The sequence below is a fragment of the Paroedura picta genome, chromosome 8 (assembly GCF_049243985.1).
Source record: "Paroedura picta isolate Pp20150507F chromosome 8, Ppicta_v3.0, whole genome shotgun sequence".
Taxonomy (NCBI): Eukaryota; Metazoa; Chordata; class Lepidosauria; order Squamata; family Gekkonidae; genus Paroedura; species Paroedura picta.
Window position 1 is genome coordinate 70,047,722 of NC_135376.1, and position 25,496 is coordinate 70,073,217.

General features: G+C 42.7%; 1 protein-coding gene across 1 annotated transcript; it reads right to left on the bottom strand.

Moving 5' to 3' along the window:
- Positions 1–1,376: 1,376 nt before the first annotated feature.
- LOC143843731 (protein FRA10AC1) lies at positions 1,377–23,032 on the bottom strand. The gene is made up of 14 exons (XM_077350281.1): positions 22,663–23,032; positions 18,810–18,874; positions 16,706–16,795; positions 16,563–16,608; positions 15,546–15,622; positions 14,481–14,564; positions 13,953–14,037; positions 12,767–12,812; positions 8,713–8,826; positions 7,617–7,659; positions 7,162–7,280; positions 6,150–6,188; positions 5,297–5,378; positions 1,377–4,294 (listed from the first exon to the last, which is right to left on the bottom strand). Exons 1-14 carry the CDS (start codon positions 22,693–22,695, stop codon positions 4,252–4,254), a joined length of 966 nt encoding a protein of 321 aa, XP_077206396.1. The 5' UTR covers positions 22,696–23,032; the 3' UTR covers positions 1,377–4,251.
- Positions 23,033–25,496: the final 2,464 nt, after the last annotated feature.

The window sequence follows — 25,496 nt, forward strand, 5'->3', positions numbered from 1 at the left end:
ATTGAAGACCCATGGCTTCTGACATTATCCTCCTCTGCCATGAATGTATCATGAGAAGAGGAGAAAGAGGTGGTCTTATATAAACTGCCAAGGCCATATAAAAGTAGAGTATCTGTTTTGAAAAAGACATCTCCACATACACAAATGCACAGTTCAGACCTTAAATCAGCAGCTGTACTCCATCATAGATTGTTTCATGTATTGTTCATATGTTCTATGTAAACCGCCCTGAGCCTCCGGGGAGGGCGGTATATAAATATAATAAATAAAAGAAATCAATCAATGGATAATCAAAAACAACCAACCCTACTGACAGGCTAATACATTGGCTGCAAGCTAGAAGGCCCAATGATAACATTTCAAGGCCTTCCTTTTCATTAGATCTCAGCTTCCCCCCCCCCAAGTGAGCCAGCTAGAGAAGTTCTCAGAGAACCTTCTGGAGAGCCCCCCCCCCCCGGTGTTTATACAGATAATACATGGTTTAAGGATCTGAAGTATGTGGCTTTATATGGAATTAGGTCATTTTGATTGCAGCAGGCAGTATTTCTACAAAGCTATGCTTAAGACTGTAGCTTATACTTAAGGGAAGACATTTTTCATTCACAATCCTTTTCCCAAAAAAAAAGCATGAAGGTCAAGAGGAAAGATGTTCCATGGCCACTGCTCCAATTTTAGAAATGGAACAGCTTCTATGAAGTTTAAGCAGCCATTCATCAGCTGGAGTGGACGTTTTCTCCATGGATTCATATTGATTAAACTCCCATCAAATCTATACCGATGAATCTTTCCCCTTATTCTGGGAGCTTCAGCAGACACTGCTAATATTTGCACTTAAGATTTTACCCATTGTTTAAGAAAATCGGTATGCTGCGTCTCGCAAGTAGCTCCAAAAGCAACCTTCTGCATTCAAGGCAGAATTGCAATAACTTCTCAGAAGTGTGATGACAATCATGACGAATCCCCAAAGGTTTCCCAAACTCTTGAGAGACTCTTCTTGCAAGATGTTATTAGGTATATGTGGCTTGCTGTATGAAGGGAGAAGTAATGTCGGCTGCTTCTCATAGATACGTGGGCAGAATTGTCATGAAATGGGTGGTGGCAACCACACCCCCAGGCAGCAGCCAGCCAGCCACCAATCGACACAAACTTTTAGGCTGTACAACACTTGCTCTTACACACTTCTAAAAGTACCACAGGAGTGTTTCTAAGAGCAATGAAATAAGACATGCATAATGCGTAAGAGTAACCCGAACTTCTCTGAAGTTTCCAATTGGTTCTAGATACCACACTACTGGGCCAAATATTTCATACAGATTTTTAAATGCCATAAAAAGATTACTATATTTCTGTACTAAACGTAGAAGGGCAGACGAAGATTGATGTTAATCATATACTTTGTATTAAAAGTCGGTGTATTCAAGAAATACTGTACAAGTTTCGCTTTTTATAACTACATTGGAAAGGTATGCAAAAAAAGTGGTATGTATCTGCAACAGACAGCTAAGGGTTTTGAAACAGCAAATATAGCAGCGGATCTTTCTGAAGTCCTAAATGTCAAGTTATACTGATGTAAGCTGATAGATACTTATTAGATTTGGCTCCCAATCAAGCCTGCATGACAAGGAATTAACCTTTAAATCCAGCCTCTTACCTAAAGAAACCTTCACACAAGGAAGGCTCTACCTTTCTTTGCTATTCATGGATACCCTTGGTGTACACTGTTATATTGTCCTATGCATGACAAGTAAAAAAAGTGATAATTTTAAAGTAATGTTAAATGTAAACAGGGAATCATGAATGGTCAAGCTGAGCTGTGGACTATGTAAAAAGGCATTCAATAATATTTTTAAGTCAGATTCTTTATTGCATGGCATACCTAATTTCTTACTTCAAAAATGAAAGACTATTTTATTTGCCACTGTTTTCCCAGATGGATTAAATGTAAATTTCATTCAATAATATGCTAATGACAAAATTTTGCTGTGGTTTTCCTTTGCTTAGAGGCTAAACACTGTAATTATTCTTGTGCAGACTGTTTCTCAAGATACATAAATCCTTTGTACTACAGCATGCTGTAATCTAAAACTGGGGGAACCACTGGTGTTGGAAAGTCCTCAAACTGCAGCCAATTAAAGCAACTCCATAAGATGCAAGAGATGTAGTTTGCTGCTGCCTACCTCTGTGTAGTAACCCTGGCCTTCCTTGGGTCTCCCACCCAAGTACTAACCACAGGCTGACCCCGCTTAGGTTCCAAGATATAACAAGACTGGGATATCCTGGGGCATCCAGGTCACGGAAGGGAGAAAAAGCAGAAAGGCTGAAATGTTATGTGGTCTTGTGTCTCCAGGATTACCTTCTGAAACAAGATTACCATTCATTCACCGCTAAGGGGATCAGAAACCATGGATACTGTACAAGCCACATGTACTTTTCCCCCAATGAGTCATCTCTCTTTCTTAAAACAAGGTGTGATGAACTTGCCCATTACACAATCAGAACCAAAAGTACCTGTGAAAATGGCCTGAGAGGTTTCAACCAAAAGCAAAGTCTTTTTTTAAAAATGTATTATATACAATGGCTTAAAGATAGCGCTACTTAAAAAATCACTATGCCGTAAATCAGCTGGAAGTTCTTTTAGCAACTCCAGCAGAAGACCTTTCCTGAGTCTGAAGATAAAGGGCAGGTAATAAATACAATAATAATAATAATGTTAAGAGGTCCTGCAGAAGTGGGGAACTTCCCAGATACACAGAATGACATTCGTTCATCATCACCATTCCCACCCCATCCCAGACCTGGGAAGATTGAACACGTCTGTTGCCTGGCAGGAAACGCGAAATGTTGGATCATCAATTTTAAAAAGAGGAAGGGAGAGGGAGATCCTGCTTTCTCTTCAGCCTTCCATGCTGCAACTCTCAACGTTCAGGGCTACATACCGAAACATCTGTAAAGCAGCCAAGAAATCAGATCCAGCCAGGTGTTTTTGTTTAATCCCGCTTCCCTTCTTTCCTTCCTTCATCCCCTATTGCTATTGTAAATGCAAGCAGGTCCCATGAGTCCCAGATAAGCCTTTGGGGAGGGTCAGTGGGAACCTCAACTTCCTTTTTTCTCACGGGATAATCCCCATCGCTACCACTGCACTTGGGCCGCAGTGCTAGAGGTTCGGGATTATCAGGTGACCCTGAAGCCAGATAGGGCCTAATTGGAGGGTCTCTCGTCCATCCCTACCAGTCTTGCTCCATGAGGAAGAGCTTTCGAAATCAAGCGCCTTTAAAGAACAATTCTCTATACAGATGCATATAAAATCTGAACACAGGGGGTTAATATTGTATATCTTGAAACATAATGTCACAAAAACAATTCTGTATTTCAAATCATTGACTTCTAAACATAACACCCTTGAAATTCCAAACATAATTTAGAATAATTCCAACAGATTCCAATGGACATTTTAAGCAGTTTACTTTCAATCCCATGAATAAATACATCTGATTTGTAGGGCTGGCCTACAGAGTACATTTGTAGACCTCTAAAATATGCATCAAATAACTTCCAAGAAAAGGAATTTAGGAACAAAGAGTCATTTGGTCCTGGAAATACAGCTACACCTGTGCTCAAAAACTGAGACCACTCAGATAGGCCATGGGAATCTATTCAAGGAGCTCTAGTTGATTTTCTTTTTATTTATCCTATTTATATGCCACCCTTCCCCGGGGTCTCAGGGCAGTTTACAACATTTAAAGTATCAGGGTTATCAGCCCAGCCCTGCTTCTTACATCAAGTGCCAGATGGTGGCTTCTGAGCAGCAGAGAGGTAGTGCCCCAAGAGAGCGAAAACTCACAACTTATGCAAGCCCCCTGACTTTCCTCCTGCCTTCCTCTCAGAGCAGTTTATGTAACTGGGCTAAACTTAATTATCATTTCTCAGTGCACACCATCTTGGTTTTTAAATAATACTCAGCCACTCCTACACACCTGTCACTTTTCATCTTAGAATGCAGAGCCTGCAAAAAGTATCAACATAATGTCATCTTAGCTTTGGAATGTAGTTTTTTAAAAAAACTACTTAGACCACACTAATGCCAAATTTATACTCCTATGCCAGAAGTCTAATTTGCTGAATAATTTCTATGAACTATAACATTAAAAGCACTCCTAAAAGAAACTAGGTGCAGTTCACTGGATGTTCATCTGTGGATTCTGAGGAAGAATGAAGAATGAAGGAACTAATCTGAGATCTCCACATTGAATTTCAGAGAAACAAGTCTTGAAAGTACTCATCAAATTCTTCCTCCCTATAAAATAAAAGCAAATAAATTTGTTTCAACATAGAAATTTTACTTACTACTAGTAGGGCAATTCAAAGTGCTAGTTTATGATGTCTTAAGTGATTGTTCAAGCAAAAAAAAGATTGGTATATCCTTATCCATGGTTCCTCAATAGATTTGTGAAACAGCCTGGGGGGTGGAACGTGTCCGGCTGTCCAGGCTGGCTGCACCCCAATTTGCCCTGCCCCTGCAGCTCCCGCCCTCCATCTCTGGACTCCAGCCTCTTTGCTCTCAGACGCGCCTCAGTGCCTGGAGCCAGCAGCAGGTAAGGGGAGAGGGCCCTGAGCAAAGGGTCGTGGTTGAGGGCCTGCTAACGAGGGCCTCCCAGCCTGCTAGGCTGGGCCTGCTGATGAGGGCCTCCCAGCCTGTTGACTGCCTGCTAAGGAGCTCTGTCCCTGCCCTGCTAACGAGCTGCCCACCCCCAGCCCACCCCACTTGATCCGGCTGTGAGCTGTGGCCCAAAGTCACCTTAAGCTACCTGGCCGGGGAGATATTCCCATGTTCTGTAATAGCATATGATTTTGGAATCATGAAATCATAGTTGAATTGCAGACTGCAGATGTACTCTAGCAATTCTGCAAACAGATACAGTAAAAGGAATGCCAATATTGGTAGGACATTCCAAAAGGAACAACAAGGAACTGATTGACCAATACTGAGAAGCCCATTGGCTGACTGATAACGTGGGCAGAGCATCCAAAGGAAGACAGAGCATTTACTAACAGTTGCCCATCATTTTGCCATAACTGCCAATGAGGGGCTGCAGTTTTGAAGTACTAAGTGAAGATTAGATAGAGGATTGGTAAGAGGAGTTCTCCGGTTCTCTTTTGCTGCTGTTATTATTGTTCTTTGGAGAACCCACAATGAACTAGGAGGGAGCTCTGAGATGGTCAGGCTTAAAGAATGTAGGGGTTCATTCTTCAAACAAACCCTATTTTAATGACGAAAACCCTCAGTCCCAGCACTGACCTTGTCTTTTCTTCTCTCTCTTGTGCAGGACCTTTCCAGTAATCAGCATCTGAGGGACCATCTCGGTCACCACTGCTTGAACCTGTTAAACAGTGTGACTTGAAAATTATTTGAAATAACTTTAGTCCATTCGCTTCTACATTTTATATTAACAAAGCTTCCTTCATATATCCAGTAATGAAGAAAACCCTGCACATAAAGGCCTGGGGGAAAAATGCACCACTTAATCCACAAAACAGTTAAAAGTGTTATTCTTGAATTCTGCCCAAGGGAAGTCAAATGTCTATTCAAATATGGAACAAATTTAGAGTCCAGGGGGCACCTATAAGACCCACAAAGTTGTATTCAAGGTATGAGCCTTTGTATGCATGCACACTTCATCAGATAACATTGCATTTATTTATTTATTTATTCAAATTCACTCTGTGGATTAGGACAACACAAAAAAACTAATTGCATCACTTTCAGATAAGGCAAAGTGTGCAACATCTATATCCTGTTATCAAAATCAGGATGTGTAACAGCAAACTGGTCCACTGCTCTGGAGATATTCTTTAAAAATATTCTTCTAGAAAAGAGAGTTAGGTACTAAGGCCATTGGTGAGACTGCCTGCTTTTTAGGGAGCTTGTGAAAGCAACATACAATTTCTCCTTTCAAATCCCTGATATTTCTTTCTCAAAGCAGAGACTACTTATCAGTTTTAAAATCTGATATTGCCAAGCTTCCTTCTCACAGCATTTTTACCTTCTCAGTCTTTGATTTTGCAAACGGACAGAAAGAACATTTAAGCCGAAAGAACTGAAAACAAAACTATTAATGATTTTTTCGTTGAATGTCACTTGAATTACTTACCTTGATCAGAATCATCTGATACTTCTAATGATGCTTGATCTGAAAAAAGCCACCTTACCATTAATTATATAAATATTTACTCTTAATATTTAATGACAGAAATCTCACTTTGCCATAAATTCCTGTGGCCTCTTTCCAATTCTTTAAATCATAATTAATGAATAGCTTGTGATTCATCTGCACTGCCCACAATTATCTGACATTCCCTGGTAAACCTACAGTGGTGCTAAGATGCAGGTTTTGTGAATGCTATTTGCTTCTCCCCTTTAAGCCACTGGGGTTTTTTTCTTTGTTTTTGTAAAAGAATACGAAACTGTGGTTGCAGGGATTGGTATCATAGTACATGGTATCTCAGAGAATATATCCCTATTGCTCGGATAACTGGGTCCTCCTCCCCCACCCAGATGCAGCCATAAGTTATGTATTAACTAGGGCAGAATGCAGATTCTTGTGCATCTCTAAAAGCACATCCCTCTGAAAGCGTCCCAGCCATTTCCTGCTCCAACTGTTTCTATTGACTGAATTGGATCAGCAGATACCTTCCCATGAAGTACAACAAAACTGGGGGCTGTGCAACAAAAGAAAAGAAGCACAGGTCTCTTTGCCTCAGTCATGGACAATATTTTGTTTGCTCTCTGATTCTGGCTAGCTGCTCTGCGGACCAATTCCCACAGTATATAATTCAAAACTTTGGCCAGGGGTCCTCACCCTGTCTAATAATCCTGAGTTCCTGAATTGTGCTGGCCACAATGCTTCCCCCCCACCGCGAAATACACCCTTTTACAACAAAGGCTGCAAGTGTACATTCATCTTCAAAAAGTATAACTATCTGAAGAACTTATTTTAACCTGCAGCTAATAAGTCAGTAGTTGTCTCCTGAACGCATACACTTTGGCTTTTCCCATCAGAATTCATTTCTACTTCATTCCTACCAAACACAACTTAACTGGGAAAGTCCTTGTGATATCCCAAAATACCATGTTTAAATTCAATTAAATCTGAGGGAGGTTACCTTTATGTTTCTTCTTTTTCTTGTTTTGTGGGGAAGATAATCTTGACTTCTTACTTTTTAGGTTTTCAGAGCTTTGTTCAGAACTTGCTCTCTTTTTCTTTGGTTGGACTTCTTTTCTCCTTTGTAACAGAAATAAATCTCAGAGCTATACTAATGTGCCCATCCCATTACAAATACATACACAAATAGAAATAGGATTATAAAAAAAAGTTATCTTCAACTCCTCAATAGCTGGCCCTGTAAGCTTGAATTGTAAATTCAAGCAACTGAAATGTGTTGGAAAGCTGATGAATAATAAATATTAAAGAAGATACATTTCCTATACGCATTTTTTTTAAATAAAAGTTTTAACTCCAACCTAGGACCTGCAAAAAGGCCAAATTTTAGCTGTAAAACCTGTAAAGGGGGGGGGTCTGTTCTATACACACAGAAGACAAAGTAAATCATATATTTACCTGTGGTGAAAATTTAATTTGTAAGAGCATTCTGGACAGAGCCCTACAAATAAAGTGAATATCTCTTAGAGTAGTAAAGATATCTCCATATATTCATCTTCCAGTTCTTCACATTTAAAATTTCACACGCTAAGCTAAACTGTTAGTTTAAAAGTTTAAAAGGCTATCTGAGAACTTTAATAAAAACTTGTGATACATATATGTAACTAGGCATTTTCTAAGTTTCTATTCTTAGTGGTTCTGACTTCTAAAAATTCAGTGGGGTCTTGGTATAGATGCTGCTGTACTTCTAACTTTAAACAAACGGCTCTCAAATGAAGCTGAAGACTAGGGTTGACACCAGCAGGGACCAGTGAGTAGGGATGCCACTGGGGAACAATGCCACAGAGTCCATCACCACACCTCCAAGCATCCATTTTCTCCCGGGGAACTGATCTCTGTAACCTGGAGATGAGCTGTAATACTGAGGGATCCCCAGGTCCCACCTGGAGGCTGGCATCCCTACAGGACTAATCATTGCATACAAAGGATGGAAAACTTCGGGACAAAAAAAGCCTGGATTTACTCAGAAAAATTCTGGAACCACCTGTGAATATATTAGTCAGACATGGTAATTGTTCATCTACAGTAATCCAAAAATGAGAAATGAATGACTAGATGAATATTGAGATATTCCCATGTTCTTTAAAACCATTATTTCTGCAGGAAGGCCATGCTGGGAAAAGGAGAAATATTCTTAATGTTCCCTAGGAAATTTTAACTTATACAGTCAACCATCTGGACCTGCTGTCTGAGGTCACGTGGAAGCCACATGACAGGACATCAGCCATGGATCTATCCCTAAATCTGTGGATCCACTAGCCAGCAGATGGGGCAGGACTGCGTGATGCATGCTCACATTCTACAGCAATTAGTGCTTGGCTGTATTATGACTAACTTTAAATCAAACCAGGTTGCACCTTCTGTTTTAAAGGAGTTCACCTTCAATCAGCGCTTTAAATGGCCAACTGTAACAACATAGTGGTCTTTTCCTTATTGGGGGTACATTAACCTTAAAAGCACAACCATTAGCCTCAATACCAAACGAAGGACTCACTCAATTTAACAAGTGCGTTTTTCTTCTCCCCGTGCTCAACGTAACCAAAATTCACCTCCCAGCTCTTCAAGCCTTCCTTTTCATCACAGTGTTTACTGCCGCAGAAAAACTGCCCTGCAAAGAGGTCAGAAACAAAAACTAAAAGTTACTTCATGAGGGTCCATTTTACGCCTACATGTTTAAGACTGCCCAATATTAGCAAAGAAGAATAACCGTTTAGGGGAGTTCAAGTAAAGTCTAATCCCTTTGGCATTTTGTGCAAGTAACAGGAGGGGAAAGGTATTATGTTCCATTAATGATTCAACAAGTATAGATCTTCTGTGAGTTTTTTCTTAGTAAAGAGTGAAGGTTCTGGGGTACTATAGGTATGCAATTATCTTATGCAATTATCTTACCTGAAACCCAGGTAAGAGAAAGTAGTTCTCTAAGACAGTGGTCCCCAACCTTTATTAGGCTGGGGACCGGCAGGGCATCGGGCCGCGCCCGCGGGGACTGCGCCCGCGCGGGCCACGTCCACGCTTTGGGCCGCGCCCGTGGATCGGGCCACATCCGCGGGCCGCGCCCGCGGATTGGGCAGCGCGGGCGCGGCCTGCACGGGCGCGGCCCGGCCCTGATTCCCTCTCCCCGCCCTCCCACAGTATGAAGCTTCCCGGGCCGCAAGATTGCGGCCTGGGAAGTTTTTTACTGCGGGGGGGGGGGGGCGGGGAGAGGGAGCCGCGGCCCGGCGCCATGGCCTTTGCGGCCCGGCGCCGGGCCGCGGCCCGCAGATTGGGGACCACTGCTCTAAGAGGTTAGAAGCCTACAGTGCTCAGAGAACTTCCCTACTGGATACATAGGGAACAGCAGGGGCTTGGATCCAGCCTTCTTCCAACAGGTCTGTAGTTGGAAGAAGGCACTCGTAAGTTGGAGGAAGGTGTCACACCTCAATGGAGTAGTAGGATAGGGGTAGAATCCACCCAAACTACAAGTACAGCGATATAGGCTAGATATCAGGGGAAAAAATTTCACAGTCAGAGTAGTTCAGCAGTGGAATAGGCTGCCTAAGGAGGTGGTGAGCTCCCCCTCACTGGCAGTCTTCAAGCAAAGGTTGGATACACACTTTTCTTGGATGCTTTAGGATGCTTAGGGCTGATCCTGCGTTGAGTAGGGGGTTGGACTAGATGGCCAGTATGGCCCCTCCCAACTCTATGATTCTATGATTCTATCAATGTCACCTTTTACTAAGGTTACTTCCCTGTCTGGAGCCTAGGCATCTTGCTGTGCTGACTGAGGTTTTATAAGCTTGAGGTTTGACTGCTATAATGCTATTGATGTGGAGCTGCCCTTGAAAATGACCTGGAAACCTCACCTAGTGCAGGGCGTGGTCACTCACCTTTTGACAGAGATTGAAGCAAAGGCAGGAATCTATCCAACCTATCTGTAGAAACTGCATTATTTCCCCATGTATTTCACAATGCTGGTTCTTACTTCTGAAGCCCTTCATGGCAGGGGATCCAAGCTCAGCCTTAGCCTATGTTCTGTAGGATGTTCCCTGCTCCATGTGCTCATCCCCCCAGGAAGAAAAGTAAATTGTGTCATAAAGAAAGGACTTCATGGTCCCTGCTCGAGGTTGTGGCATGATCTTCCTGAAGAAATTTAGAGCTGTTTTGGTTGTCTGGACTTTTGAAGTGGTGACTGAAGAGGGAGTGGAGTAGCCCTTTGTTGATGCTTGTGTTGATTTTTGTTTTGTTTTTAATTCATTTTAATTGCATTGTTTTTCTTGCAAATTGAGTACACATATGGCTGAAGCGCACAAACAATAGTTTAACGGAAACATTCTGGGACTTATTACCAAGAACAAAATTTGGCATTTGTATGAACCCAAATTAGAGCATGCCCAATGGAAATTTGACGTTTTCCCTTTTGGAAACAGAACTCTCCCATACATCACACTCTAAATTATTTTTCGAATGCCCTGGAGTTTCCAGACACCGGGCTGCCTGCTCTCTTGAGTGAAGGAAGGGCTCTTGCTCAAAACAACCGTGTGAAATGCCCTCCTGGCCAGTCACTGCTAGGCAGGCAGTTCTCTGCATTGCTGTGTATTATGGCCACTACATAATTTTATGTTTCAAAGTGCTTATTTTCAGAAGAACTGCTTCAATAGCAAACTAAACAGCTTTGTTTAAGTCGGACCTGCTAAATAAAACCACACAGTTTCATTGGGTAGTGTTCACATGGCCGTGTAAGGATCTGTATTAATAAGCTCACCTCAGGGACTGTTTTGAAAGATTAACCTCAGAATGGTCTGCCTAAGCTGCTATCCAATGGATTGACGGTGTCCTCAAGCACTTCAGTTCTGAAGTGTCAAACCAAGTGAAACACTGACACTTGGGCCATAGGAATCAAAGCTGCGGCTGCTCATATATTCCATCAAACTCATTCAGACTCATTAATGAAAAAGCAAGGAACAAAACCATTGTTTTGCAGGCCTGTAAAAATTAAATGACAAGCCTTTTCTGTCAACCGAGGGGACTCACAGCCTCCCGTGACTTTTGGTAAGCAGGTTTGTTTAGAACTATTAATCTTCCTCTCAGTTACCAGGTTTTCTAGCAGTAGCAAGGCTGTAGGACACCTGGGTTTGCTGTTGTGAGGTAAGTTTTGAGGTGCACAAGTAGAATACAGAATTCACTGAGAGGAATTGTATATAAACAACAAAGATTTATTTATTAATGTTTCAGATAACTGACCACCAGCACATATCTCCAGATAGTCAGATGAGAAACCCGGAGGAGACACATAATCTTAAACTAGTCATGACTTCAGAATGTGGTTTCAATTTCCTCAGTGCTTTCAAGCAGAAACCGGTTTTTGCTGACTAGGAACTGGATTGGATCCTCTCACATGTACAGAATTCCAGCCATACCAGCCTGCCCTTTCCCAAGAGTCAGACTCAATGGCACATGGTCTGCTCATGACCAGAGACAAGCCTGTCAATCGGGTATTCTGTTCTCTTCCAGGGATAGAGCTTTCCCACTCTGCCACACCAACAAGCAGAGCAAGCTTTCAAAGTGTCTGCTCTTTCCATGCTCTCTCCCTGTGGCAGATCTCCTCCTACTGTGCTTCCCTCTTACATGACACAATCATGCTTGCTTGGGCTATCAAGGTTTTCTTCATTATATCCATGCTCAAATGACTCTAACATCTGCTGGTCCCCCCCTCTTCGGACGCCCATCCATGATTGACCAACCTGCCCTGCCCAGAGATTGTCATTGTTGTTCTGTTAATAATACAGTTCGGGCTGTCATGTCATGTTATGATTATGTTATGACACCTCATGTTACGATTGCTATTGATTGCATTGTTATAATATTCCATGTAAGCATTCCACAACGTTTAATGTAAGCTGCCCAGAGCTGTAGGGAAGGGCAGTATAGAAATCTAAATAAATAAATAAGTATAACATCACATTAAGGAGTGATGAAATTAATATTGATCTTTAATAAGAAAAGATACCCTGTTAAAACTAAATATCACTGTTTTCGGTAGTCCACATTTCATCTATATTGGTAAAAACTTGTTTTGCACAGATATACTTGTATAGATTTTCATGGCTGACACTTTCCCCTCTATAACATCATAAAATACATGCAAAATAGGTTTAATGCTTGCCTGATTTGAGAACAATAACAAAATGTATTAAAATAATTTCTAGAATAAAAATGAAATCCTAAGAAGTCAGTCAGTCAATTTAATTACGGTCATTGACCAGCAATCCTAAATCCATTAGCTTAGAAGGGTACAACTCTGTTTAGGATCACATTATAAATTCAGGAAAACAATTTAGACAACTTCAAGACAACCTTTTCCCAATGTTAAACATTTGTGCCCCTTAGTGGTGATCTATATTATTAATCTATGCCAACAACTGCAGCCTTTGTGTAGCAAGACTGAAGCTTTCAAAATTAACATTTGGAAAATAACTTAAAAAACACAAAAATGGATTACACAACGTACTACAAACAACTCAGCAAGAGTAAACAAAACAAATAAACAAGAATTTGAAAAAAAAACTTGCCTTTTCCTGCTATAACTTCTTTTTCATGTCTCCATCTAAACCCGAACTATTAGAGAGATGAAAATGCACTATTAAGAACTTTGCAGACTCAGAGAAAACAAAACCAACCTCCCCCCCCCCAAGTTCTAAATGCAGACTGTCCCTCTTCTGCCTTCATTCGCAACATTTTAGTTTTCATGCAACACAGTGGCTACATTTAAACAAGTTTGTGACATAAAAAAAGTCGAAGTTTCCATATGTTCTCTTTTTGATCAGTGAAAGCATTATAAAATAAGCAAGAGCCATTCTAACCCAGAATTCCTTAAGAATGCTACTAGACAAAAACCACTAGTGGACAAAGACCAGAAGGCCCTGCTAGCAAGCTTCCCAGAAATAGCTTCCTGGCCTCTGCTGGAAACATGATGCCCAACATGCAATTGTCATAGAGGACAAAGAAGAGTTGGTTTTTGGTACCCCGCTTTTTACTACCCAATGGTTTACAATCATCTATCCTTCCTCTCCCCACAACAGACATCCTGTGAGGTAGGTGACATAGAAAGAGCTCTAAGAGAACAGTGACTGGCCCAAGGTCACCCCTGCTGGCTCCATGTGGAGGAGTGGAAAATCAAACCCCATTCACCAGATTAGAGGCCGCCACTCTTAACCGCTGCACCATGCTGTCTCTCAAGGTCACAATGCCAAGGTCACTTTTAGAAGTGAGCAAGAAAAGAAACATGCCTATGTTCACAGTAATTTCCCTTATTATCTAAACATGATCCTGCATGAAAAGTCTAGTTTCCATAAACTTCTGTTGAAAGCTGGCAGTAAACAATAATGGACAGATTAAACTACCCTATATAGCCTTACTTCCTCCGCTCATCTTCTGGAACAACCATTACTGGCTGCAGCTCAATACAAGACATATCTTTATCTATATATCGTTTAATAAATAACCTACTGCTGAAGTGCCCCTAAATGGACATCAAAGGTGGATGTTTGAACCTTTCTTCTTTTTCTTTTTTGGCTTCAGCTCCAAGCTGGCCACCTTTGGCCACCAAGCAGGGTTTTCAAGGCAAGAGATATCAGAAAGGGTTCGTCATTGCCCACCTCTGCTTAGCACCCTGGGCTTCCACATTGCCCACCTCTGCTTAGCAACCCTGGGCTTCCACATCCACAAAACAGATGAAACCTAAAAGTTAAACCATACCTTGTTCTCTTTGTATTTAGTCAGATCTGCTATACAGTATTCTTTGAATAACTTATCGTAGTATTTCTTGCTAAGCCTCTTCTCCCTGAAAATGGAAGAATTGACTAGGCACACAAAATAACATGTGTGGGTGAAAGCAGCAGCAGCTTTTCCTCGCTCAAACAGCAGCAAAGCAGAAAGACTTGGCAAGTCAATTCTACATAATAATTACTAGCTACAGAAGAAAATTGCAGAAAAGACACAATTCAGTGGGAGTAACTACCTTACACAGTAGTAAAAAAAAATTAAATGCACAGATTAGAAATAGCTTTGGAAAAGCTTTGGTTTGTGGGCGTTTTTAATACTAGCCTGCTTTTAATTAGGAATTCATAACATTCATTATGGCTCATCAAGCATTTACTCGGCCACAGAGGTGCAGCAGCAATCTTCCTAAGTGCTTCATCCAAGATGACACGGCGTAAATTATACATGTGAATTAAAATGTCAAGGAAACATAAATAAATTAAGCTCAGTCACAGCCCAAGTTACCAGGTCATATCCACTTCATCTTCCTCTCTCCATAGGAATCGGTGGTTTTCCCTGACAATATCAAGGTCAGTCTTGTCATTTGCTCTGTGAAAAAAAAAGGATGTTGACACCTAGGGATCAAATATATTTTTACAGTAGGAAATAATCAGATCTTCCTTGCTTGCCTTTTACCCCGGAATTTTAACTGCAGAACAAGAACAGTTTTCTAATGACAAGGAGCAAAACAGTGTCCGGAATATGGAAAGCTACATTAAAATTTCCAAGGACCAGTCCCTCCCCCATTGTGCCTTAAAGCTAGATTGAAACATTAGCTATTCAAGTATGCTTTTTTTACCCGTGTACCATAAAATAAAACTTCCCGGTTCACTTATGTTCTTTTCATTTGTGTTCTTGGTTCTGAATGTATAAACAGTGATTTGCAGCTGCCATAGACAGTATGCCTAGTCAAAGGAATCGATTTATTTTATTTTATTTACACCAAGAACTCTGGAACCTCCCTGACAATGATTATTTACTATTATTATTTATTAAACTTTTATAGCTGCCGTCCCAATATGGCTCAGGGTGGTGTACAAAATGGGTTAAAATTAACACTGAATTTAAAAAAAACAATACAGTACATCAATATTAAGAGTACAAGACAAAATGAAAGCATAAATAATGAATTGGCAAGCATTAGCAATACGAGCATCCAGACATTCACTGCCCACAGGTCTTCAGACCAGGCCACCCTCTGAAGATCCCAAACTTTCTGAGCCTAAGACAGAAATGCTGAGCAGGACTTCTCAGAATCCGACTCATGACTACTAAATGGGGCTTACTCTCAGGAAAGTGTTCACAGAACTGTATCATAAGAGGATGGTTAACAGAGCCAGGATCTTGGGGTCTTCTATTCTTATAAGAATGGGCAACCTCAATGCAAGGAAAAAATGTCTTTGGGAGTCCCAGAAATGTCCTTTGTTCTGTGAGTAAGCCAATGGACCATGAAACATGAACAAACAGAACGTAGCTGTCTAGAATTATTTGATGTTCCCAATTGAATAGCTTTTAAAAAACAGCACTCACCCTGAACGTTTGAAGTCTTCTTTCTTACCGCCATAGAATAAAATGTAGTCATTCACCAGTTTCCTATGCCTTGCATACTGAGAGAATTAAGGGATTCACTTTCAGAGTTTCTTATCAATGGCTGCTTAACAGGATTTCATGGTACCAGTTAAGGATTTGAGGGGCCCGTAGTACCAGAGCCAGTTTAAGTATTCATGGGGCCCTAGCAGAGTACAATTGCAGCGGAGCAGCCACACTGGGGGTGGAGGGGCTCCCCACAGTGGAGAGTGGCGTCACTCTGCGTATACTTAAAAAGGGGGAAGGGCAGAGGAGAGAGGATACAGCCCTGATCCATGATGAAGGCACTGTGCTGGACCCCTGGAAGTGCGGGGCCCATAGCACATGCTGTGTGCTACATGGATAAACTGGCCCTGGCTACCCTGCCCACATACAACAATCTTTGCTTGATTTAACAGTTGTAAGGACACAAATTCTGAAATTGAGTTTACTTGCGATGATGGTTAAGTCATACCAATACTTAAGAGAATTATAACGTGAGACATATGTTGTTTAGTGGCTAGAGCAAAAGTTCCCACGTGCCATGCCACCCACTAACACCCTTCCTAGTGGCTGCCAAGTGTTTCTAGAAAGCAGACGGGGCCATGTGAGGCTTTTCCCCTAGGGGAGTTCATGTGCACAGAGAACAGAGGCACCACCTCACCTGCCTTTCTTTACAAGCATACTGGGAACAGTAACAAGAGGGCAAAGTCACTCACCAGCAGATAGGAATTCTTTTTAGCACTTCAGTGGGGTATAACACCAGATAATCCACCTTCCAGATAAATGGATTGCTGTCACCTGGAGACCAGTTGTAAAAGTGGAAGGTCTCCAGTTACCACCTGGACCTGGCACCCCTACACACAGACTATGAATTAATTCCCACTGAAATTTATCTTTCAGAAAGATTTTCTCTCCTTAAAGTAACAGGCACTACAAAGCAGCATGTGGCTATCAATACAATACATATTTAAAGGATACAGCATCCATTGCTATTAAATGAAACCTTCGATTTCTTGCTTCTTCCCTAATAGAAGAAAAGATTATTCCAGTTGTATAAACCAAATGCTTCTTTCCCTTTTTGTGTGTGCGGGAGGGAGGAATTGGTCACTATAGCAAAGTACCTGTCCCATTCATCTGCCGCGATCTGTCTGTGTGCCACCTTGCTCTGTTTTTCTTTCTGGAAGGGCTTTGAAAGTAATGCATCTTCATTTCTTGGCACATAGAATACAAGATGAAAAAGAACATAGTTTTTTTTTTAAAGATCAGCAGTGCTATACGTACACTTTACATGCAAACATTTACATATGAAGCCTTTAAAATAAAAGCCAGCCACTTTCAACCGCTTTCAAGAGAGGGTCACTTGGACAGAAGGAGGAGGGTAGTGGGCCCATGCATTCCCCTACCCTAGCCCTGGACTGCCAGCAGATCCCATTGTTTCCTCTACAGTTACTCAAGTTTGGGTTGCTTCTGCTACTGACTCATTTCCAAACAGACCTTGAAGCACGAACAATGTCCCTGTACATGAACATTGTTCATTCTCCAGGTAGGACCTGGGGATCCCCTAGAATTCTACACACTACATAAAAGAGTGTTGGAATATATGCAGAATGCCTTTATTTTGCCAGTGAATAACCACAACGAGCACTGAAGGCATCACATGAGGAGGAAGGCCATTCAGGTGAGAAACTAAGCACTGTGTATATTTCTGCACAGAAACCATTCTGTAAGTATACACCATGCTGTTAGGTAGTCTGCCTCTATAGCTGGGCAGGCCCAGTATGCCAGATATGGTATGGGAGGACTTGTTTATTTATCGAATGGGATAGCCTGGAGGTCCTAGGGTTGCCTGGCAGCCAAGCAAGAGACATTCGGAGGCTCTGGTTCAGCCTCACTTGGAGTACTGTGTTCAGTTTTGTGCACCCCAGTTGAAGACAGATGTAGACAAACTGGAGTGGGTCCAGAGGAGGGCAACAAAGATGGTGAGGGGTTTGGAGACCAAGACATGAAGAAAGTTTGGGGGAGCTTGGTCTGTTTAGACTAGACAGGAGACGACTGAGAGGGGATCTGATAACCATCTTCATGTATTTAAAAGGGTGCCATACGGAGGATGGAGCAGAGCTGTTCTCTCTTGCCCCAGAGGGACAGACCAAAACGAATGGGATGAAATTAATTCAAAAGAAATTCCGTCTCAACATCCGGAAGAAGTTCCTGGCAGTTAGAGTGGTTTCTCAGTGGAACAGGCTTCCTCGGGAGTTGATGGGTTCTCCATCTTTGGAAATTTTTAAACAGAGACTAGATAGCCATCTGACAGAGAGGCCAATTCTGTGAAGGCTCAAGGGGGTGGCAGGTTACAGTGGATGAGCGATAGGGTTGTAAGTGTCCGGCATAGGGCAGAGGGTTGGTTGGACTAGATGACCCATGAGGTCCCTTCCAACTCTATGATTCTATGGAGGTGGTTTGCTATTGCCTGGCTCCATGTCATGGCCCTTCTGTTCCTTGGAGGTCTCCCATCCGAACATTAGCCAAGGTCGACCATGCTTAGCTTCCAAGATTGGACTTGCCTGGGCTATCCACGTCTTACGACAGGACTGACTGTGAGCATAACACTTAATGCAGCCAGATAGGTGTGTTTGGGATCAAGAAGTCATGGTGGTGAACTACTACATATCTTCTCTGAGCCACTTCCTAGTTTTCCCAGTGTTAGGAAGGCTACCAATTTTATGCATGCTTGTTCAGAATGAATACCCTTTACGGTCAGCAAAGCTTCCTCCTACATAATCAAGCAGGGAATTGCACCTCTAGTTAATACAAAGGAAACATGAAGCAAGTAATAGCACCTCATGTCCTCTAAGCCAGTACACAGCTTGCCACCAGCCTGGCCGGAATTACACTGATCTCTTTTTCAGTTTCTTAATTAATCATGTTGAGAACTGGCACAGAGAAAGAACAGTGAAACCCCCATACAAAAGATCAGCCGATCCTCCATGATGTTCTTAGAAGCATTGACCTGCAAGACGTGAGATGGCCTACAGCCGCCAGAAGGATGTGGCAACTCCCTTCCGCTAACCGTTCCTTGAAAGCAGAAAGGTGGTGGAGGAATCAAACATGAGTATCTATTTGTCATGAGCAGTTTGTATAGGTGGAACTTAACAGCTGACAATGATGTAAAGATCTGACAATCAAGATTTTCAGACGAATTATACTACAATTGGTACAATACATTACCTATTTCTTTCCTTGCTGGTTTCTTCATCGCTGAAATCAGAGTCATAGTCCCCATGTCCAAGGATCTGGGGGAAATTAAAGTAAAAAAAAAACATATTGAATTTAATAAAGGCACACAAGGCGATGACGTAAAAGACACTGCTGCCAACCCAACTTAAAAAACCTAGAAACATTTGTGGCTAGCAAAGCCAAACTATGAAAATCCTAGCAAGAGAAGAGGACAGTGGGCAGAGGGCTCAGTACAGTTGCCAGCTCTGAGTTGTGAAATACCTGAAGACGTTGGAAGCGGAGCTGGGACTGCCCGGGATTTGGAAGAGGGAGAGACTTGGAACAGGGAGTGAAGCATAATGCTATGGAGTCGACCCCCCAAAGCAGCCATTTTCTCCAGGGGAAGTGATCTCTTTGGTCTGGTGATGAGCTAGAATTCTAGGGGATCCCCAGGTCCTACCTGGAGAATGGCATCCCTAGGGGTCAGTAGATTTTTGTTACCCTTGCCCCAGGACAACAGAGAGCCCAAAATATGACTCCTCACTCACAAACTATCTTGTGCGCTTTTGCTGAGTATATCACTGGAAAGGACTGGGGAAGCAATCACAATATACCTTCCCTTTCAGAATCTGCATTTCCTCTGTCCCACCCTGGCCTAAACATGCAGCAAAGCAAGTTGTGAATGAAGGAGTCAAATTCAAAGATGGCTGAATGAACTCTACCACTTCCAACTGCAGGTAGCAGACCGCTCTTGTGAATGTTCACTTATGCACAATCCTCCTCCAAGTTTGGAAACAAACTCTCCTGATGTACTAGGTTTTAATGCTGTTTTCTTTCTTGGAGGTCAGCCTTAAAAAATGGCACTCCCCATATGAAGGGATGCAGTTCATTTATGTCTCACTGGTGGAACAGACCATAAAGACAAGGGGATATGGAAGTACTATAGACCCAGCGTGATGTAGTGGTTAAGAGCAGCAACCTCTAATTTAGAGAACAAGATTTGATTTCCTACTCCTCCCCATGCAGCCAGCTGGTGATTACAAGTTTCTCATAAATACAAACATATTTTTGCCTTCAACCAACAGAGCTATCTTTGGATCACCTCTCTACTGCTGTGAAGGTGGTCATTCTCAAACAGTTCTGCAAATGGGCTACACCCTACAGTGCTTGACAGCTTCTTATCTATATATGTACAAGGTCATACAATTTTGTCACTACTTTTGTTTCCTTGCTCTTTTATTAAGGCTGTTCTGTTCTAGGTCTCTGAATTCCCTTTATTTAGCTGGGAGATCTTGTTTTTGCAACTATTCCTCTACATCTGTGGCTATATCTGGGACACATTGCCTTGCCTTTGTCTTGCAAACCACAAACATCCTTGGTGGTCTCCCATCCAAGTACAAACCACTGCTGTCCCTGCTTAACTTCTGAGATCAAGCTGGTCCAGGCTACCAAAGACCAGACACTTATACCACAACATTTTGCAAGCAAGGAATGAGACATGACAATGCTGGAGGTGGGAAGTGCCATCAAATTACAGCCAATCAAGGCAAGAAACTGACAGAGATGGTTTGCCATCACTTGCCTCTGCATGATCTCCCATCCAAATACTCACCTGGGCCAGCCCTGCTTAGCTTCTGAGATCTCATGAGTTCAGGCTAGCCTGGGCTATCCAAGGCAATACCCAAGTATTAAAGTTCAGTTCATATAGTCAGATTTCCACCACAAACCAGTAAGTTGAGTTCCTTCTTAGGAACACAGCCAAAATTATAAACATAGAAAGAACATAAAATCCTTCAGAATTAAAATGTGGAAAATATTAAGCTATGAGGGTTCTTTTAAAGGTTGTGCAATACTTCTTCCTCGCACATACTCCTGTATCCAGCTTCAGTTTATTTAAGGGAAAGTGAGTAAAAATTTCCCCAACATGTTCTTTATTATATAAATCTCACACAGACTTCAGAAAATGCCATGCAGTGAGTAAAGAACACTCTCCCCAACTATCAATGCTGGTTTACAGGTGAAAGGGAGAAGGTACATTTGATTGGTCCTGCAATCCTAAACAGAAGTCAATGAGCTTAGAATGGCATAGCTATTTTTAGGATAGCACTAAGATTACAGAACCAGAGTTCCATATGTTTGAGGATGGCAGTCCAACAAGGATCTTATTTATATAACGTTAGTGTAACTAGGATATACACCCTTTCCAATAAAGCAGCCTCTCAGCAATTTCTATTACCTCTGTTGCAAGACACGTCCAAAAGAGACAATAACAGAAGATCACTAATGGTCACCTATAGTTCTCAAAACAGTTCAGCACATCAGCTATTTTCAGCCTCTATTGAATAACCAGTTCTCTTTCACAAGTAATAATGAGGAAACCTTTTCTTGTCTACAGACAGCTCCCCAACCTCAAACAACCCCTAACCCACAATAATACAACATCTAACTTGAACATGAATGCTGGTACCTGAGCTTGCAATAAACCCAGATGCAAAATTTGCTGCCATACACCCAAACAACACAGTCACTGGACCTAACAACATCAACTACACCATCTCAGGCTCATTTGCTTGTTTGTCTTCTAACATTTTATATGCCATTAAATGCATACCAAATCCTTCTCAATACAGAGCAAACAGGTCAAACCCTATGCCAAAGGGTAAATGCTCACAACACTGAGAAATCTGTAGAAGAATATTTCAGCATCCCTGGACATTCAACGGGGGACCTAAAAGTAGCTGTTCTATTGTAAAGGAATTTCAGAAACAGACCGGAACAGGAAATTGCTGAATTATAAATTATTACAACACTCAAGACAATGGAATCCCCTGGGCTTAACAAGTATATTGGCTTCTTACCTCCTACAGGTGCTAAATCAGTCAGTTTTCACTTATATCCAGAAACATAACTTGCGGGAGTTTTGGGGTGGAGACTGGATTCACATGTTTTGTTTATTCCTTTATCATCTATATACCAGTCTGCTGCTATTTACATGTCTTACCAAATTTGTTATTCCAGTTTAGCTGTATTTATTGCTCAGTTACTCGTACCTTTTTTTAATTAGCACCTCCTGGCAACTGTGTTAGCTGAAAAAGACATGTATCCTGAATTCAAGATGGGGGATTAGCAATTCTAGGAGACAAGCAATGCAAGAGGGGCAACGAGTTGGATACTACACCAGTGTATATGAAGAGAGTATCTGGTCAGAAATTTTAGAGACAGTTCTGAAAATTAATAAAAAGGATTTTTTATTGAAACAAAATTTTAAAAAGGCTCCCTAAAAACGTACATACAGTGTATCTGAGCAAGTGTGTGTGTGCACAAAGGCTCATACCTTGAATTAAAATATCTTGGTCTTAAAGGTGCCACTGGACTCTAAATTTGTTCTGTTTTTTCCTCTACTTGTTCAGTGATTCGGCTACAGCCCCTCCTGATTTGTGTGGCTGGCACACACGCACATACATACACCTCAGCCCGAGGGATGCCAGTGCCCAGGTGGGATCTTGGAGATCGTCTGGAATCATAGCTCCTCTGCAGACTAAAGAGATCAGCTCCCCTGGGATAAACGGCAGCTTTGGAGGGCGGACCCCCCAGCACTGCAGGCCACTGCGGTCCCTCCCGCCCCCAATCGCGCCCACTCCCGGCTCCAGCCCCCAAACCTCCAGGTATTTCCGACCCCACAGTTGGCAACGCTATGTGTGAAACAGCTGATAAGTCTTCCGGCCGGGTTAAGGCGGGGAAATGCGAAGTGCCTGACCCTCCCGGGCGTGACTTTCCGCTCCCTCCCCACCCCTCCCCTCGGGTCCGCTCCCTGGGCGCCCGCCTGAGCCCTGCGCTTCCTCCCAGCGGACGCCGGGTTGCTCACGGGATTGGAGAGCTTCATCTGGGCAGGGTCCATCCTTCCGTGCCTCACTGCGGCGAGGCGAGCCCCAGCCTCTCCAACGCCGAAGACCCGGAGCGGTGAGGCCTCTGCTCAGCGGCGTCCCTCCGCAAGAAGCGCCCTGCCGGAAACCGCGCCTGGCGCCCGAGGGAGCCGGGCAGCGAAAGGGCCGCGGCGGCGTCTGGGAGGAAACTCCCCCATATGTCAGGCGCTTGGCCCGCCCGGCGCTCCCCTCCTGGGAGCCGCAGGACTGTCGAGAAGGGATACAAGCGCCTGCCTATGTTCTTTCTTCAGGGAATCTCCTTCCCGTGGATGCAGGCCGGCTCCTGAGCGAAGCAGCCCTTCCCTCGGCTCTTAAACACAGAACACAATAGCCGTGTCGATCCAATAGACGAGCCCCAAACACCCGCAGTCCAAATGGGTTTCATTAGGACCAACCAGTGTCACCTCCTAAAGGGCAGTTCTTGAGGTCGCCAGAACTTTTCCTGGGACATTCCGTGCAGGGAAAAAATAAAAAAAAATAAAAAAGAGGGGGGATGGCTTTAGGGAAATGGAAACAGGAAAAATAGTCGTGAGAATCAGTGAAACGTTGCATAATAGAGTGAGCCAGCTTTTGATTTTCACAAAATGCTTCTGCAGGTTGAACGCTGAAGATGAAGGGTATGTGATGAAGGAAAAGCATGTTAAATGGCATTGTAAGGGCCCCGTTTGCAAATGGATTAATTAGCTTTATTTTTGCTTGATGCCAAAGCATCCTAAAATACAAAAATTGCTGCTCTGCGTTAGAAAATATAAAGGCCAGCAGGAGAGAGATTTTGTGATTACTCACAAAATGAAATAGTTCTCAGTATGATGAACTGTAGCTGAATTCATCTTAAACTATTTTATTAATTCCTGATTAGGAAATGAAGAAGGATGTGAAGAGTCCACTTGGTTCAATGAAATGGAGTTAATTAGTGAAGCTCCATTTTTCACATAAGAGCCTTGAACTATTCTATGCTGGGACATTATTGCTTAAAACTGAGGGCCTATCAGCATGGAGGGGTAAAACGCAAGCGGCTTCCTGCTGGTAAATGCGGGATAGTAAATCTTGCATTTGCAGACCTCCTCATGGGGAGACCCGTGTTTTCCCTCTGTCCTGTTGAGGCTTTTTGCCTCCTGTCAAAGCTGCAAGGGAAAACCAGGTGAACTTCTCCTTGTACTCCTTGGCTTGTCAATCATAGGAAGCCCCAATCACAGCACAGCAGCTGTCTTATGGAGTGAAACATTCTCCCCCCCCCCCCCCGGAATTTTTTTTTTTGAAAGGCACATCCATGTTGCTATGCAATAATGCCATAACACAGATGCAATTTTAATAAAATCCACACTGCCCCATTGCTATGGAGAAACACCAGAACAATACAGCATTCCCCGCCCCTCTTTTTTTGGGATTTGTATTTTTTTTTTTGCACTTTATTTCTTTTGGGCTGGATTTCTGAGATGCTGCACATTGTTCCTGGAGCCCCAAGAGACATTATGTGCTGATTGTAGGCTGTTCAGACCCCTGTAGGATTGGCAGAAGGCAACCATATCACCCATCCTGTCCCCCTTTTCCAGCTCATTTCCCACCTCCAGAAGATGCAAACGGGACTGTTTTTGCCTGTCCTAGTTGTGAAAAGGCTGGACAGGTAGCTGAAACCTAAAAAGACATTTTAAGCTAATGGTAGGCTTAAAAACAAGCTGCTCAGACCCCTTGTAGGATCGGGAGATCACCCACCCTCTGCCCTCTTTCCAAACTCATTTTCCACCTCCATAAAATGCAAATTTATCTCTCTATTTATTTATTTATATACCACCCTCCCTGGAGGCTCAAGGTGGTTTACGTCAAATGTAGAAAACTATACAAGAAACAATCCATAACATATAGATAACCATAAATTAATATTGTTAACTGATAATTGTAACAATAGTAACGGTGCAACGGGGCCCGGAGCAGAATGCGTTGATGGATTTCTGGGAGGGAGGGAGCAGGGCCCCTGCAGATGTTGTTGGTTATGCCTAGTCTCAACCAAATGCCTGGCGGAAGAGCTTCCTTTTGCAGGCCCTGCAGAACTGTTTTAGCTCCATCAAATTGTAGATAACTACTTCAGTCTGCACTAGAGAGGGGTGTGATCTGGCTCACAGACTAAAGTTCATCACAAATTTTGGCTGGTTGTGGCTAGTTGTGATGTTCGCAAACTGAAGAGCCTCCACAAACTTACAGAAATTTTAAGGCAGTTCATGGCGGTTTGTGGTGGTTCATGAAGAGCAGAGAAAGAACAAGGTTAAATGAGTCCAAGCCATTTAAACCCCTGCTTTCTGAACTTCACAAAAAAAGAGCAAGGGGAAAACAGAAAGCCGGGGGTTAAATAGCTCTGAGCCATTTAAATCCCTGCTTAGCAAACCAACATACTAATTCATGGTTCAGCTACGAACCATGAATCAAACCACAAAAATGTGGTTCATGCTGAATCCTAGCCTGTACCAGGACACATCTGTTTTGCATGCATGGTGACTGCTTCAAGCTGAGCATTTTTAAGGTAAGATGTGCCTCAGCTTTGAATGACCATTTATGCACTAGGAACTTCACTGTCCCAGCTCTCATGCAGGAGTACAAATTGGGGCTGGATGAGGTGCACTGGGCCAAATGCTCACCCGTGTGGGTGCAGGAAGAGGTGGGGCAACTTGCCACAACTAAAACTCCAGCCTGCAACCCAGCATGAAACCTCCAGTGCATAAATGGTCAATGTCTGTAATGCATTCTTGGAAGAATGGCTACATAAAAGCCTCCTCTGCCCTTC

Excerpts from the sequence above, each read along its gene's own strand:
- LOC143843731 (XM_077350281.1), bottom strand. The coding sequence starts at position 22,695 with ATGGACCCTGCCCAGATGAAGCTCTCCAATCCC. Across the intron at positions 16,609-16,705 it reads GCGGCAGATGAATGGGACAG|GGAAGAAGCAAGAAATCGAA; the intron begins GTACTTTGCTAT and ends TTCTTCTATTAG. Across the intron at positions 7,660-8,712 it reads AAACGCACTTGTTAAATTGA|GGCTCTGTCCAGAATGCTCT; the intron begins GTGAGTCCTTCG and ends CTTTATTTGTAG.